The sequence below is a fragment of the Periplaneta americana genome, chromosome 17, assembly GCF_040183065.1.
Source record: "Periplaneta americana isolate PAMFEO1 chromosome 17, P.americana_PAMFEO1_priV1, whole genome shotgun sequence".
Taxonomy (NCBI): domain Eukaryota; kingdom Metazoa; phylum Arthropoda; class Insecta; order Blattodea; family Blattidae; genus Periplaneta; species Periplaneta americana.
In genome coordinates, this window is record NC_091133.1 from 1,915,110 (window position 1) to 1,933,476 (window position 18,367).

The following is an 18,367-nucleotide window of genomic DNA, read 5'->3' on the forward strand; positions in this document are numbered from 1 at the left end:
ATGTTAGTTTATTTTAGGTTGTGATAGGGGTAATTGAAAATCACAGTAACTCCTCTCCTTACCTTTTTCAAAATCACTCAACTAACCTTTAAAATGAAAGTTTTGATTAGTAAAAATTGATGTGATCACCCTGAGAGCTGTGTGCCCACCCAGTCCGCTCTAAATGCCAACCCTACTTACATACGAAAATCGTCGCACGTGAATGAAGCGTTATGCTAGGTTACAATCGAAAGTACGTTTTTTTCCGAATTTTTTTTTTTTTGCATTATCTTTCGAAAATAGAACATATAATGATTATTTGCGAAAAAAAATCGAAAATCGTAATGAGGTCATCCTTCGGAATTACCATTCTCCGGAAACACTGCAGTAATGTCGTACGCACCCCACCAGAAACAGTGTATTGGAGCGTGGAATAGAGAAACACGGGTGGTGGAGAGAGTGGGACGTCAGCGGTTGATGTAGGCCTAAGCAGCAGTGGATGAGAGAGAGAGAGCGGTATAATTGAAGGTTAAGTATGTTCGCGCCTCTGTAAACGAATTTTTCACAATTTTATTATTGTAACAACATATTTTACTTCTTATTATACTATATATGGGATGTTCATTATATTAACGCATTGATTATTACACAAAACGCAGTACGGGAGCAAAATGTACAAAGAATGAGCAGTGGTTCGAATGAGTCGGACATTTGTCCTCTTGTTGGCATGCTTCCTGCTTCTTCCACTAGGTTTCTCCCGACTCAGTGTAGAAGGGATGGGAACACTGCAACTAAAATATATTAGATGTGTAGTATTATGCAAGAGGTTAGATGTGTAATATTATGTGAGAGGTTAGGTTAGGTTAGGTTTGGTTTGGTGAGGTGTGTATGAGAAGTTTATCACTGTTTGTAACACTGAAACCCTCGTGATTCCCCTCTTTACATTAAGTCACATCAAGGAAGTATGGTGGTCTTCATTCACGCACGACGAAATTCGTATATTAGTAAGGTACATTATGTATTTTAAGAGGGTTGGATCAGCATACAGCTCTCCAAGTGATCCCATCATTTCAGGAATGTTTTCTAGTTGTGCATACATTAAGAACCTTCACCACAGCATATAACCTGTTCAAAACATTACCTCACAGATGGCTCGGAAGTCTTCTCTTTCTGTATCTCCCCTCTTACCTCACTCCCTATCTTTCTCTCTTTCCTCCTCTGCGCTTCTTCCTTCGTACCCATCATCACGCCTCTCATGTCTATTATATCGTACACTTGCATGTCGTTATTAATGTACAACCATGGAGTTAGTATAATACAGAGAGCGTGTATAGCCGTGTAGAATGCTACTGAAGGGTATCAACATCGAAACACTGATGAGTCACATGAATTTGGGACGAACACAGTCCATTTCTATTGACTGATGTAGGTGTGTAAAGATTTTTCATAAATACTGTGATTTTTTTCCACCTGTCACAGTAAGTAGAATTATTATGATGTTTCAATGATTGTCTAAACTCCCACTGTTCCTTCAAGAATATATTACACTTAACGCCCACACACTTGGACTTAGCATAAGACGATTCGTGTACAGCTTGTGCAAAAGATCTGAACGCCTGGCTGACGTCACAGGGGACAAGCGGGGGACAGAGTGCAAACAACAACAAATATGCTCTGAACATCTAACTGAAAACATTGACCTCTTACCTTGAGCTGCTAGTCGGAGTCTTCAAGCTCTGTTATCCCTTCCAGTTCATCGTAATAGCTGAAATCACCGTCATCGTCATCATCGCTGATACCACTGAGATGTATGATAATTGGGTCTATGAAATGTTATATATATGTTACTGTAAATGTACAAAGACCGGTAAATGTTAGAATTTACCGGTATAACCTAACATTTACTGTTATAGTGTGGTAAAACCCCGAAATATCTTATTAGATTGATACGTTTTGAACTTTTACCAAGAAATGTTGGTAAATCTCAGGATTTACCGATGCGAGCTGGTAAAAGCTAAATCGAAGAATCCAGAACGAAGAATCCTGCCTCCGTTGTGCAGGTTCAGACATGTTTCCAGGATCGATAAAGTGAAGTGGTTCCGAGAGGCTGCCAAAGAAAGTCTTGAAGTGCAAGCAAGAAAGTGAAAGCAGCCACTTGTAACAAAATTCCAAACTTTCAGTCGGACAGAATTTGAGAATTAAAGTACCGGATGTAGACTGGGCAAAAATTGACACAAAATCAATAATAGCAGTCAGTGGTCATAAATATTCAAGATGACGAGTTTTATCAACTTGGTACAAAAGCTGGCAAACTGAGGTCATTGTACACTAGGAACCAATTTACATTGTGCAAAGAAAATTTTATCAGCATCGAAGAAGTACTGTAGGAAAAGAAGAAATTCGTATACAGAAAGTGGTTGACATACTATCTTTTGTTGGAGGACAAGGGTTCAAAAAGTGTAATTGTTTAAAAAAGTGTACAACAAAAAAATATTTGTGTAAATCATCTTCCATGTTGTGTAATTCTAAATGTTATAACAACCAACCTTGACGTAACAAGAATTAACTTTCATAATGTTGGTTTTACTTCATTTGTGGACCTAGACAGTTTGAGGGAATATGAAAGCTTTTTTAATTGTTGTACGGAATACTGTAACAGACAGTGGTTAAAATTATAATATTTTTCGCTATTTTTAATACGGAATATTGTTTATTATAATCACATTGGAATGTAAGAATTTTTAAATAACTTAATTTAAAATAAATACAAATTACAGCAGTCACTGCTGAGGATTTTTTATTTATGTTTTTAAATAGATCCTAAAACAGTAAAAAGATGAGTCAGAAATGGATACCGGTATGTAAAAGTGTGGAGAACGGAAAATCTTAGTAAAGATTTTTTTATTAAATTAATACGAATTTGCCATAACTGATCGGTAAATCCTGAGATTTACCAACATCGCTTGGTAAAAGTTCAAAATGTATACATCTAATAAGATATTTCGGGGTTTTACCGCACCATAATGGTAAATGTTAGGTTATACCGGTAAATTCTAAGATTTACCAGTCTTCGTACATTTACAGTAACATATACACGCACGCATTCTAACTCTATATACGCGATTTAAATAATTCTATATAAATTGAAATACCAATACCATATATACACGCACGCACACACTTTAACTCTATATAACGATTTTTATGGGACAGCATTACACACACTTAAAGATGCTACAACTGAATACTTCCGTAACATTATACAGGACACTACTACAGTGCGGCCGGGCGATGAACAGCAACCACGCGGAGCAGCAATGATATAGCCTACCAAAGTGCTGCCACCTGTGCTTAAGAATCACTTATCAGCTGTCCATCATTTTGCAGTCAGCTGACCTAATTGCATTCTGTTTCAACAATCCATTTGCTTTACTGAAGCGCTTTAAAAAACCGCCTGAACGCCATGCATGGTGGTTTCCTTGAGCAGTCAATTTGCGCTTGTCAGTGTAGAAGACACAGCCAGTTTTCGTTTATCTACAGTATATAGAACGTAGTGCAGTGTATAAGTGTGTGAGATGTGTCATAGGTTTATTTTAAATCCATTAATATGGCAGTGGAGTAATTCACGCTTGAACAAAGAGTTTTCATGAATGACACTTATGTCAAAACAGAGTCATGCAAAGCAGTGTGTAGACAATTTCAATACAAATTCCCTACTGTTCCAGTTCCAAATAGACAGTCAGGCGTCTTGTTAATAAATTAAGAACAATGGGATCCCTAAACGCTAAACGTCCTAAGCCAAAAAGAAGGGTCCTAAGTGATGAAAAACTCGTTGAAATTAATGCATCATTCACTGGCTGTCCAAATAAGTCTCTGAAACGTGTTGCACAGGTAGTTCATGTTTCAAAGACCTCGGTGCATACTGCTACTAAAATTTTAAAACTGAAACCATACAAAGTAACTGTAGTCCGTGAATTACGATCTGTACACAATGCAAAACGAATCACTTTCTGTAATTGGATTTTACACAACGTTGCTGACGGCATTGTTGATCCACAGTTAATAATTTTCTCCGATGAGACTTAGTTTCAGTTAAATGGTCACGACACGTCAGTTCACAGAACAATAGATACTGGAGCACAGAAAATTCCCATCCGATTCACGAAATCCCATTACATGATGCAAAGATCTGTGTTTGGTGTGCAGTAACAGCACAACGAATAACAGGGCCAATATTTTTTTACGAGACGGTAAATTCAGAGAGCTACCGCGCAAATATACTCGCACCATTTTTTCAATTGTTGTCACCTAATGAGAGAGAAAACGGGTATTTTCAACAAGATTCTGCCACAGCCCATACTGCCCATAATTCCTGGAACGATATAAGGGAAGTTTTTGAGAACAGGATAATTTATCAAGGGTTATGGCCTCCGCGTTCTCCCGATCTTACTGTGTGCGATTTCTATTTGTGGGGAACTCTAAAAAATAGAATGTACAGGAATAATTCTCACACTATAGACAAGCTGGAAAACAATATACGAACAGAAATTTTAACAATTACTGAAGGAGAACTTCAGCGTGTGAATATAAATTTTATCAGAAGATGTCAAGAATGCATCAATGCAGATGGACACCACTTTCAGCATCTTTTGTAACAAGGTTAGTACTCAACTGATACAATTAATAAGTAGGATAAGCTTGAGGATCGATACACGTCGCTAACTAATGCCCCGCGCTTGCTGGCCGGCCGCATGGGGAAGCAAACTCTCTGTACAAGCATTTATTATAGCAAGCAAGTGACTGACTGACAAAGAGAGAAATGTTTTGCACGTGGAATATATGCCTGACAAGAAACCATTATCTACCATTTAAATTTCAACAGTCTCAAAGCTTTCAGATCTTTTGCACAAGCTGTACTTACTGATTTTATTCACCTTCAGTTTTGTGTTCAAAGTTTTTCATGTCGTTGCACTATTAATATGGTAACAGATGATAAACACATGTTGGTGAAGAATGTATGGAAAGAAGAACTTGGCCTGATGCATCATCATTATAAGGAGAGGAACAAATTGAACAGTAATGCGTGCTTTATGCAATAATAATAATAATAATAATAATAATAATAATATCGAATATATACACTCTGTGAAACTAGTTGGTGGTGGCCCTATCTACCTCATAGGCTTCCTCTTAATATCTTCTTAAATCTGAAATATTTTTCATTACTCTCCTTAGTCATTTTTGTAACAGAACGAGACCTCTATACAATTATGTAATATTTTATTTGTAACCTACAGCAATGCAATGATTATAACTTCACAGTTAGGATGAGATATGAAGAGAGATTGAACAGAAATTTACCAAATTTTTACAAACTATCTTCACTTACAGTTCCACATTATTTCTTATATGTTTTTATGTTCTTTAGTTTCAGAATTTTCTTTTCTATAAATGAATATCTGCCCAGAACAAAGTTGTAACCCCCATTTCTCATAAGTTGACTTTTTCTGAATAATGGTTGTTAATGATGCGCTGTGTAATGCTTGTGCTCGTATTAAAATCAGCGCACATGTCTGATTGTCAAATTTCTCCAAATAATTAAAAGTATGTACAGTACAATGTGTTTTTCCCCATTTTTTAAGAATTTCGTATTTGCTGCTTATAACCTTGTTTTGTGTAGCTATTCAAATAATAAAATTTTACTTGAAGCAAGTAAAGCGATCAGTTTGGAAGCGAATTCCAGAGTCTTGGCAGGGCTATTGTGAAAGAAGATGAGTATGAGGAGGTGCGATGGGATGGTATTGTTAGTATTGTTTCATGACGAGAGCGTGTGTTCAGATTATGGTGGGAAGAAAGGTAAGTGAAGCGAGACGACAGGTATGAAGGAATAGAAGAGTTCAAGATTTCGAAGAGAAAGAGAAGTGAATGTAAATTTCTTTTCTTATCTAGTTTAAGCCAACCTATTGCTTCCAGGGATGGGGTAATATGATCATATTTACGAACATTGCTTACAAAACGTACACACAAATTATGAGCACGTTGAAGTTTCATTTTGTTGTCGCTGGAGAGGTCAGTCAGTAAAATGTCCGCATAGTCGAAATAGGGAAATGCAAGTGTCTGCACAAGGGACTCTTTTAAACAAGAGGGGAGATGAACATTTATCCTTTTTAGCACATGGATAATAGAATATACTTTTCTGCAGGTTAAGGATTGATCACTGTCTGACACATCTCATCTCCAAGGAGGCGGAGTGTGAGATATGCCATATTCCAGTTACGGTCAGTCCAACATATTTTATTGCATTGTAGGAAATATGACCATGTTCGTCGTCAGTACGCAATTCAGTAGAATCTACGTGCCGCTCTTGGAAATTATTTTAATTTTGCAAATGCAGTTGAGTTTTTTACCCAATACAGGACTTAACAAAGTGATATAGATTTTATTGACCCGTTGTTTTTTACACTCCAGACCGTTTACATCCGGAGGTTATTTTGTTTTACTCAACTTGACATTTCAGACCATCTATATCCGAATATTTTATAGAGTTTAATTGTTGTTAAATCTTCAGATTATTATTTGTGTCTCTGGTGGCATTTGTTTTGTCACATTGTTTGTTGTTGTTGTTGTTTAGTTAACTGTCTAAAGACAGGTCTGAACCTCACAGGTGATACCAAGAAGGCACCACCTATGAGGCAACTAGGCCAGGTGACAATAGGGTAGCGTGGCCAGTTTCTTTCCCCCTCCATTGCTTACATCGCCAACTACATATTACACTATTTATCACATTATGGTTGCTTTTTAAACTTAGTCTGGTGTCCAATAATTGTTTATTTTTAAGAATCGCCTTGTTAGTAATGCATTTGTGTAGCTGACAACGTGTTCACTTTTACCTTATGGTATTGTTTGTGTTTTTGTTCTTGTAGGAATTTTAGATAAGGGCGCAAATAATCATAGCAGCTGACTCGCCCTTTTTAAACCCCACTCACTCACTAACGTACAAAGCAGCAGCAGTAGTTGGCTGTATTCAGTACATAATAACTTGAATACACTTCATTAATGAATCACAAGCTAGACCCCACGCAGCATACCAAAGTCACGTGACTTACATTGTCCTGCACAATAGACCAAGAGCATTCTATATAAAGCGTTCCACGGTAATTCCCTAACTCAAACTCATGTACTGCTCCAGGATGAATATTCTCTCCCCCAGTGTGTACACCATGCTGCTGTGAGGTTTACTGCATACCCAGTGATCGAGCATCATCCCTAGGCCAGTCCCCTCTGTGCGTCGCCAGCTGGCATTCGGGGAATGCTGTGGGATGATGACGAAGTAGAGAAATGGTAACAGAATGGTGTATTACAGAGAGAACCCCGAGGTAACAATGGTGTAGGTACGCATTAGAGGGAAGCCCGAGGTAACAGAATGGTGTAGGTACGCATTACAGGGAAGCCCGAGGTAACAGAATGGTGTAGGTACGCATTACAGGGAAGCCCGAGGTAACAGAATGGTGTAGGTACGCATTACAGGGGGATGTGGGGTAAATACCAACTGCAACCTTGTCCGCCACAAGTGTCACTATGGATGTTTGAATGAAAAATGCCATACTTGATTGGGGCTCGAACCCTGGCCGCCTGGGTGAGAGGCCAGGGGTCTGAATCTGTATACTTTATTTGTTACTTTGTCTGGTTTCGTTCCCCAACCTTCCTGTTCACAGAATGTTGCCTTTACGATCTTGGACACCACGCTCACCTGCCAAATTAACTTTTAATTTATTCCATAAGCTTTTTAGTGAGAAAAGAGTGATAGCTATACCAACTTAACACGCTATGTAGTCTAGGGAAATTTTGTTGTTTTACATTATTATTTTACTATATGTCTCTTTGTGCTGCAGTGTCCAACCATCATGAGCATGCGCACATAGACTTTACTGTTCGTGTTGCGATAACTTCAAACTCTGACTACTTACTGATTAAAGCCAGCATATCAAGCCGTTACCAAACCATTTCCTGTTGGTCAGTAAAATTTGCGGATCAAGTGCAATCCAATCTCAAATCACATCGATGCATGCGCATTAAGATAGGCTAGTTGTGTTTTACTTTTATTCGCTGGATTGGAACACATGTACTTTTTGTGTTAATATTTTATGTTTCCATATTTATCTATATTGGTTATTAAAATGTATTGTGAAAGTTAATTACATATTCAGTATACGAGATTAGTAAATTACTTTGCAATCCATGAGTCCTCGCCAATCATGCGGAATAGTTGAGGTTGGAACAGTTGTCAAACCATCACAGAAACAAACATTAGATGTATGCATATCCTTGCATGTGGTCGAATGGCGAAGTGGGTCAATGCAACCTCGCATGGCGAGACTGTGGTTGTCTGACTGCATTAAATCAGTGAACAAAGAACGAATCTTTTCGTAAAAGACGAGTATTTTCTCAGGACAAAAGACAATACAAAATTACTAAATGTTGGAATAGTGATGGGTAGTGAATAGGCCATATGGTGGAAAGTTGGGGATGATAGATGGGCGGAGATCTGCACTTGGGGGACAGAGGGGAAGGAGCTCAGTGTTAAGATCCATTGGCAAATAATAGACTATATTTACGTCGAAAGTGCGCGTCGCAGCAGCCTGACACCACTTGTTGATACTATAGGCATGTGACACAAAAATGTATAGCCTCCCTTTTTAGTGCATCTGTTTGTTAGTACCGCGCCTGCTTATTGTTACAACAAAGAACTCTAACATATCGGATAAGTTTTCTATTGAAGCTAAGCAGGGCACATGTTTAACTATGCCAATAGCTGATAAACAACAAACAGGTCATTTTCTTACACTGTGCTTTCAGTTGTAATGGATGTCATCAAGACAGAACCAGAAGAGGATCCTTTGGCAGTGCAGTCATGTGATGACGCAGTTAAAGAAGAGGCAGATCCTTCACTAGACGTAAGACAGTCTTTCTTTACGTTCTTGTTTACTACTGCTATGCAAAAACAAACATTGAAGGATGAATATACATGTGCTGCTGTATACGAATTCTTTTACACTTTTATCACTGTCACAACACATTTCACTTTTTATTATTTAGTATAATATTCATCTTGCGATGTTGGTGACGTTTAAACGTCCGTTGATGTGACTTATTAATGAATTTAAATACTATTATAGTCACAATCATGCCATGGTATGAAAGAAAAATTTCATAACCTTGAGTGGGATTCGAACCTGCGACTTCCTGTACTCCGGTCAGGCGTTCTACCACTGAGCTATCGAGATCATCTCACGCATGATTCCAGGCCTTTTGGCGTGAGACGATCTCGATAGCTCAGTGGTAGAGCGCCTAACCGGAGTACAGGAAGTCGCAGGTTCGAATCCCACTCAAGGTTATGAAATTTTTTTTTCATACCATGGCATGATTGTGACTATAATAGTATTTAAATTCATTTTATTATTTAATTTGCACTAAATTAGCGGATTCACTCTTGCACAAAGACAGACTAGAGGAAGAAAATATAAAAGTTATGAGCAGTGATTTCAGCAAGTCGTCATTTCGGCCTTCTCCGCTTAGTCGACCTGCTTGGTGAGTTGGTATAGCGCTGGCCTTCTATGCCCAAGGTTGCGGGTTCGATCCCGGGCTAGGTCGAAGGCATTTAAGTGTGCTTAAATGCGACAGGCTCATGTCAGTAGATTTACTGGCATGTAAAAGAACTCCTGCGAGACAAAATTCCGGCACATCCGGCAACGCTGATATAACCTCTGCAGTTGCGAGTGTTGTTAAATAAAACATAACATTTAACATTTCTCCGCATAACGTGGTTTTCCACTTCTTCTACTAGATGGCTCCTTACTCGGCATCTAGTAGGGATGGCAACATCTCAAAACAAAATGACATTAAATGTTGGGCCTACATGAGAGATTAGTGACTAGGTTAGGTTAATTCAGTTCAGTTTAGGTTAGGTTAAGTGTACAGTATTATTCACCCATAATTCTTCCAACCATACATCGTGCTAAAAGCATAACCTTTGCTTTCTCCACATTTGGTGGCAGTGTATGCAACAAACCCTCATGCATTTGAAGAACTGAAAGAAAATATCAGGCGAGAAATTGACTAAATTTCGGAAGATGAACTCGTGTGTGTGAATGGACATTTCCTGAAAAGATGCCAGAAATGTGTGCATAGAGGAGGACAACATTTCCAACGTCTCTTGTCATTCTCCTTTCTTTCTGTATGTTATATATTATGTCTGATTTCTACTTACTTGTTGTTTACATTTTATTATTAGCCTATTATCTTATTCAGTTTTGTGTGTAAAATTGTATGTACTTTGTAAATTTGTAGTGTTTTTGTAACGCAGTTTTTACTCCTGGTTGAGTGTTAGAGAAGGCCATATGGCCTTAACTCTGCCAGGTTAAATAAATTATTATTATTATTATTATTATTATTATTATTATTATTATTATTATTATTATTATTATTATTATTATTATTATTATTATTATAGGATGCCTATTACAGTTGTCGACACTCAGTAGTGGGGATATTATATCCAGCTTGACTGGCCGCCATGCACTGAACACAATGAACAGGAAGACTCTATAGTTCAGCATATTGCATTGTTTGAAAAGGGATAACAAATTGTTAAGACTTCCCACTGTTCAACTTATTTGTAATGTTCTGAGTGCTATGCTGGTTAAAGTTACAAGTTATTTCAAATTCAGGTCCAACCAAAATGTTTTCCCTACAATCACCACTGCTCACAAAGTTAGATTGATAGCCATTTTTTTCACAACAGTACCCTTGTTAGAAAGCAACGAAAGCAAGCCAAGTGTTCTTGCGAAAAAAAATTGGACTTCATGAACTCTAGGTAACAAAATATTACTTCTTTTCTTGTTTCTTTACATTTCACTTTTTAAATCCGACACTTTTGTAACACTAACACACTTCTGTCATGTCTCAAACTCGCATCTCGTCTATAAAAGTGACCAAGCTTGTCCACTGTACGCAGCAGTTCTGCCTATGAACTTCAGTCACTCTATTCTGTGGTCCATTTTTCATCATCCATAAATTGCGTGAATTTATATCCAGCATGTGACTGGAAGAATGTTTGCAGTTGTGCGACTTGAGTTTGTTTCCTGATTTAGTAAATTTTTGTCGACCTATTTGCTTAATTTCTGTAGACCATGTGATTTTGTGTGGTGTGACTTTTTCACATTCAGATACGCATGAATAACAAGTACTAGGAAATGATTCTGTTCTGCCTTTATATACACACACACACGCACACATATATATATATATATATATATATATATATATATATATATATATATATATATATATATATATATATAATAAATGCATTTGTGGAATTGAATTCTAAAATTTAAAATAATATTCAAAGTACAGATTTTAAAGAAGCAATGGCCCTAAAATGTTACAGAGGTGTTTCGCGGCATGTACAGTATATATCAGATTCGTGTTTGTATGTGGCAAATGCAATACTATTTTTAATTCCAAAGTTACTTGAATGCTTTTGTTATGCACTTCATCAAACGCAATATTGTCATTTCATTTGATTGCTCTTAATTTCCTCCAATACTAGTCCAGCATGAAGAGCATTAACGATATTAGATGCGTTGAACTAGGGAAGGACATATTCTTAACAGCATTTTCGAGAAAGCCATTTACGGTTCTGTTTTAATTCTCATTTTTTGTGGCTGCTTAAGTCATTTTAATCTATGAGATAATCTGTTACATGAATGCTTGGTGATAGCTGTACTTGCAGAGATAATCTGTTACATGAATGCTTGGTGATAGCTGTACTTGCCGGGATAATCTGTTACATGAACGCTTGGTGACAGCTGTACTTGCCGGGATAATCTGTTACATGAACGCTTGGTGATAGCTGTACTTGCCAGGATAATCTGTTACATGAACGCTTGGTGTTAGCTGTACTTGCCGGGATAATCTGTTACATGAACGCTTGGTGACAGCTGTACTTGCTGAGATAATCTGTTACATGAACGCTTGGTGACAGCTGTACTTGCCGAGATAATCTGTTACATGAACGCTTGGTGACAGCTGTACTTGCCGAGATAATCTGTTACATGAACGCTTGGTGACAGCTGTACTTGCCGAGATAATCTGTTACATGAACGCTTGGTGACAGCTGTACTTGCCGAGATAATCTGTTACATGAACGCTTGGTGACAGCTGTACTTGCCGGGATAATCTGTTACATGAATGCTTGGTGACAGCTGTACTTGCCGGGATAATCTGTTACATGAACACTTGGTGACAGCTGTACTTGCCGGGATAATCTTGCTCACTACTTCGAAGAAATCCGACTGTTTAACGAAGCACTTAAACAAATAGAAATTAATAATAACCCAAATTGCCCTCCATGTGATCAAGAATGAGAAGAAGAAGAAATGAGTGAAGACATTTTGAGACCAGTAATGCCCTACCTGCTGGATCCATAATAGAAAAATACTGGAGAAATAAATATAAAGTAATTACAAAATTAAAATAGAACATTGGGTCCAGGGAACATTCATGTTTGATAGAAGAATAAATCGTTTAATATGCTACTTAATTTAAATCCTGTTTAAATAATTTAAATGCTATCATTTTGGTCCAGAGAGCACTCATTTGGTGCAGAGACAATTCATTTAACATTTTTCTAAATTAGTCTTGAATGCATCCTTTAATAAATCACTCCAAATTAATAGAGTTGATTGTTTACGAAGCTCATTTTTTATGTTAACCTTACTGTACATCTTTTTTTTTTTTGTTAAGTTTATTTTATTCACGCCTTAACATCTGTGGTCATGTCGCGTGTTTAGAATGTGTGGGTATATCAGCAGGCCGTTTTTACTCTTGTTGAGTTCCTGTTTCTCTTTTGTGTTGTAGATGGCTTGTTTCATGTAACTGATTACAGACTGTGATTAATGTTTTTTGGTATTGGTAATTGAGGCGGTGATGAATACTGGCATGTATCTTTCCAATCCGGCATTTGCCTTTATGACTAAGGGAAAAACCTCAGTCAGATTGGTTGGCCACGGGGTTTTAACCCGGGACGCCCGAATCCGTGTCTCAAATGCTACCGCCTGATCCAAGTCACTCAGTTGTATATCATTGTTTATGCAAATAAAAAAAAAATGAGGTACCCTACATAAATATTATTTTAAGAAACACAGGAAACGAATATGGGTAAGTTATGAGCACAGGAACACCATTTCATGACACCTATTAAAATAACTCAGCTCCAGTGATCTCTATGGTAAAATGAGTGTATAAAATTAGAGTATTTTATGTGGACCAAATAAAGTTGCAATAATGAAGTTATACAATATTTCGACAGAATATCAAGTTTTCTGTGCATACAGATTTCTTTTCATCTTACCTCAGTCCTCATTTGTAGCATTACATCCATCTAGAGAAACTACAAATTTCAAATAGTGAAGGTTAATTAGCTTCTGAGATAACTTCATACAAACACACAAAATATTCTCTGTATATTAATATTGATAAACGTCAAGGCCGCCTTAAATAGACAGAGTAATTTGTTTTGATTTCATTGTAGCCATAGTCGTCGTTCTTGCAATAACTCCTATGTCACATATTGATTTTCAGATTTTTTGCTCTAATGCAGCAAATAATACAATCTACTATATTACATAACTTAATTATATTTCTTTCTTTCGAAAATGTAAGAATCCACGATCTCCTATGCACTACTGCCATAGAATGAATAAATTTGTGTTTCTTCATACTAAAAAATTTAATATTTTGCACATAGAAGTTACGGAACAACAACACTATAATCTGAGGCGGTGGTGGAAATGTATTGTATTGTTATTTTAAAACTTTTGTATATTCTTAAATATCAGTCCTATGAAGCTTTTTCCTGGGATAAAACTTATCGGAAATCATTTTTAAAGAAACTTTTGTTATGTAACATTTTTCACAAAAATCAATAATAAGCTAGATATTTCGGTTTATTTAATTCAGGCCCCCTTATAACCCCCCTTTTAAATAAAGTATTTTGAATGCCATATAGCCTAAAATCTAAGTTACAACGAACTTAATTTATGTTCCAATTTTCATCGAACTCCGTTCAGCCATTATCGCGTGAAAAGGTAACAAACATCCAGACAGACAGACATACAAACAAAAATATCAAAAAAGCGATTTTCGGTTTCAGGATGATTAATTATACATGTTAACGTCAATTATTTTTAGAAAAGCGAAAATTACCAGAAAAATTTCGCTTACAGATTTATTATAGTATAGATTAATGTTCTTTCTTTTTTTGAAAAAGGGTTGCAGACCTAGAGTTAAGTAAGGAACGGATCTTCTTACAGAAAGTACTGAATTAGAAATTGATTATATCTGTGTATTCGACAGGAAGCGGCAATAGTGGAGAGCACGGACTCGATCTGTGGTTTGGAATGGGAAGCGAAAATTGAGGAAACTGCTGTGCCATTCACATTTTGTGAGGTGAAGTGTGAACCCGAGGTGAGTCAAGTTTTTAATAATTGTTCTGTTCTTAACTCCCTTCATATTGAACTCATGTTCTGTTTTCTTTGTAACAACAGCCTTACTAAACATAACTAACACTACTTTGAATGACATGGTTGAGCCTTCAAGATTATTACCCTACAACATAGCTTCTCATTATGGTAGGATGCAGAACGTTCCTACTTTTGGTTGAAAGAGAATGCTAATCACGTACTTTAGACTGTCATAATGTAATGATATTGACATTTGGGGGTTCGCAAAATATTTCAAGGGGTTTGCCAAAACTTTTCCGTAATGGCGAGTTTCGAGGTTAGGCCTATTATTGTTTCCTTCATTTCTGCGGCATTGTCATAATAATAATAATAATAATAATAATAACTATAATTTTAAAATTAAATTAACCCTATAATACCCTTGTTACATATGTGTAACATTGGGAATTTATCACATTATTTCCACAATAAATTAATATTTTCCGTGAATGCCTGATTTACAGTTATGTAATAACGCTAGGAATGCATTTGATTTGGCTACAATGGAAATTTAGTCTGCCAGCTTCTTTGTGTTCTAACAATACTAACAACAGTACCGCGACCAGACTAAGGAACAGTTACATGGTGGTCAGGCCTTTGATTTTAATGTGGAATTTCAACAAATTTATATTTAATTTTGTATTTTCAACAATAGCCTACTTCTTCTTTCCTTGTGGCAAATGCAGTAAGTTGTCAGTTGTGTATCATAATCGTTTCCGTTCACATTAATATGGGTAACTGGTTGAAAAGTGGAAGTTTGAAAGGGAAGCAGGGTTTAACAAAATCGCAAGTTAGTGTTGTGTCAACAGGTCATTCAGCTTCTAGTGATGTGTGTCAATCCGACAAAAGTGAACCGTGTGTAAAGAAAAGAAAGTACGATGATAATTACATTTGGTTTGGATTTTCGTATATAGGTGACAAGGACTGTCCAAGACCACAGTGTGTTGTTTGTGGCGACATTCTTGCTAACAGTAGTCTGAAGCCTTCTCTACTTAAACGCCATTTAGAAACTAAACACCCCACCCACGTAAACAAATCTGCTGATTTTTTTACACGAAAAACTAACGAGTGGAAAAATGATTCAACTATTTTTGTATCCGCTGCAAACAGTGACAATGAGAATGCTCTTGAAGCATCTTATCACGTTAGCTACAGAATTGCTAAAACTGCAAAACCTCATTCAGTAGCTGAAGATTTAGTTCGGCCATGTATAAATGATGTAGTCATGTTTAGAGAATCTTTCACATAACAGTCAATATGGTACCATTGTCCGACAATACGATCAACCGCCGGATTAAAGACATGGCAAATTATGTCGAAAATGAAATTTTGGAAAGAGTTCGTGCCAATCCTTCTTTTGTGATTCAACTTGACGAATCGACTGATGTTGCCAATTTAGCCAATTTGTTATTTTTCGTCCGTTATATTAATGGGGAGTCTGTAGAAGAGGAGCTACTATTCTGCAAACCCTTAAAAGAGAGAACTAGGGGAGGAGATATATTTAAGTTAACCGACGAATACTTTCTCGAATGGACTCGCTGTGTAGGCATTTGTTCGAAATTAATTAAGATGAAATCTGGCTTCAGGTTATAGCTTATTTGGCAGACATTGTCTAAAAAATTAACAGTTTAAGCTTACCTCTCCAGGGGTCAAATAGAAATGTTTATATTGTGCAAGACCATATCGAATTATTCATTAAAAAATTTAATTTTTGGGAAACTTGTTTCAATACCAATCAAACCGAGTGCTTTGATACCCTTCATGACTTCCTGTCGAAAATCATCTTTCTTTGGACGAAAATGTCAAGAACATGGTTAAAGAACATATGACAGGACTTGGAAAAACTTTCAGAGAATATTTCCCTGCTATGTCCAATAATAACAATTGGATTCGCAATCCCTTCGAAGAGTCAACAATTTTGGAATCCACATTAAGCGCAGATGAAAAAGAGCAGCTTCTTGAAATTTCCATTGATTTTCAGTTACAGAAAAGTTATAAATCTTTGTCATTAATTGGTTTTTGGTTGAGTTTAAAGGAGTTCCCAGTGTTAGCGAATAAAGCCATAACAGCTTTATTACCCTTTTCATCCACATATTTGTGCGAAAAGTCGTTTTCTTCATATGCCTATTTAAAAAATAAATACAGAAACAGACTTTGTGCTGAAAGTGATTTGAGACTTTATTTAACTTCTGTGGTTCCTGACTTCAAATCTCTGTGCCATGGAAAGCAGGCGCAACCTTCTCACTCAATTCCAAGGAAGAGGTGAGTAAGTACAATGAAAACTTGTATTTATTATTGCAACTAGGCCTACACGTTGTGTAATGTTTAAGCCGTAACTAGAGTAACTATAGGTTTTAACCGTTAAGGGTTAAGTTAATTTAAGGTTCTTAAACCTCTTGCTTGGAATTAAATTTTATGCATGTCTACTATATGTATATTTAAAAGTCAGTGGTTCACCCAACTCAGATCGTTGTGGAAGGGGTTTGCGAGTTGAAAAAGGTTGGGAACCCGCTGCATTATACAACGCGGCGTTAGGCTAACCTGGAAAATGTCACAGCATCTCAGAGCAACTTTTTCTTATTCAACTCACTTAGCAGAATGGTCACAAATCAGTTCTAATGCTATACGTCACCAGTTGTCTACTTCTTCATTCATTACAACTTCTTTCTTTCACTGTATTTTTTTTTTTTTTTTTGCAAAGAGTGATAGTCCAGTGGGACTAGGTCTGTCGAGTATGGGGGATGGTAAATCAATTGATATATCCTTCAATAAGAGGACCTTTTTGGGTTTCAAACTGCAAAACTTTGGAAAGCTGAGCTGAAGCCTGGATTTTCATCTCGAAAGATAGCAAAAGCCCTTTCAAAAACACTGTAGTGTAATGTTTTTGTAGTGTCATCTTTTTGCCATTTTCCCATATAACAGTTGAATCTTTGCTGGGCATGTGTATACAATGTCAGGAAGAAAAAAAGAAGTTTGTAATCAAACTATAGTCTTTCTGCGAATAGCACTAGTGGATTTTTTTTAATGTTTTCATCCATTCTATTGCATAAATACATGCAATCCAATATTATATAGTACCGATACATACAGTAAAAATTGATCAGTAGTTCACTCCCAGCCACTTGATTCAAATTACGAACAATGTCTTGTCACATATGGGACATAAAAACAATTGCAAATATGTAAATAAAAAAACGCATTAAAATTCTCAAAATTGCACATGAATATTAGCCATACTAATACTATTTAAAAGTATAAAAACTTTACTCCTATTATATGTTGCTTTCAAAGAATATGAAAATATAACCTTTTAATGTCATGTACAACAGTAAAATATTTTTGTAGTTTGAATCTTCCTTTGTTATAGATGGATTTAGCTTTTAATACCTGTGAATATACTACAAATACTCGTACCTTTCTCTCAGTACTCAAAAACCTTTCAATATCTTCTTGAAAATGCTGCTAGCCACTCCCAACTTATGTTATTTTTCTTTGCTTTCACAGCTGTTTCAAAGTCTTCATTTTTAAACAGGAATACTGCATATATAACATGAAATTAACGTAATTTTCAACCAGACATGCTTAATATAAAGCTATTTTAACAACTTTAAGGAGAAAAAATTCTCCTTCTTTAACTTTCCCAAAATCGTGTCTCGGTTGACTTTTCTGTGGAATGCCCCTTTTATCGATTTCTTGGCCATTTGCTTTTGAGACCGCAGTAGGATTGGTTGAATTTGTGAGAACGTATTCCTTAGTAAAATGGACGAATAACTATAACTGCTCATGAATGAGTAAAAAATTATATGCTAACTTCAGAAAAATAG

General features: G+C 36.4%; 1 protein-coding gene across 3 annotated transcripts in view; it reads left to right on the plus strand.

The window, feature by feature from the left end:
• LOC138693153 (zinc finger protein ZFP2-like) overlaps positions 1 to 18,367 on the plus strand; it is a 36,756-nt gene that overhangs the window by 6,377 nt on the left and 12,012 nt on the right. For all 3 annotated transcript variants that reach the window (XM_069816843.1, XM_069816841.1, XM_069816840.1), the window contains 2 exons: positions 8,836 to 8,933; positions 14,398 to 14,508. In XM_069816843.1, the coding sequence (XP_069672944.1) occupies positions 8,841 to 8,933; positions 14,398 to 14,508 (204 nt within the window). In that variant the 5' untranslated portion in view covers positions 8,836 to 8,840. The remainder of the gene's footprint in view (positions 1 to 8,835; positions 8,934 to 14,397; positions 14,509 to 18,367) is intronic.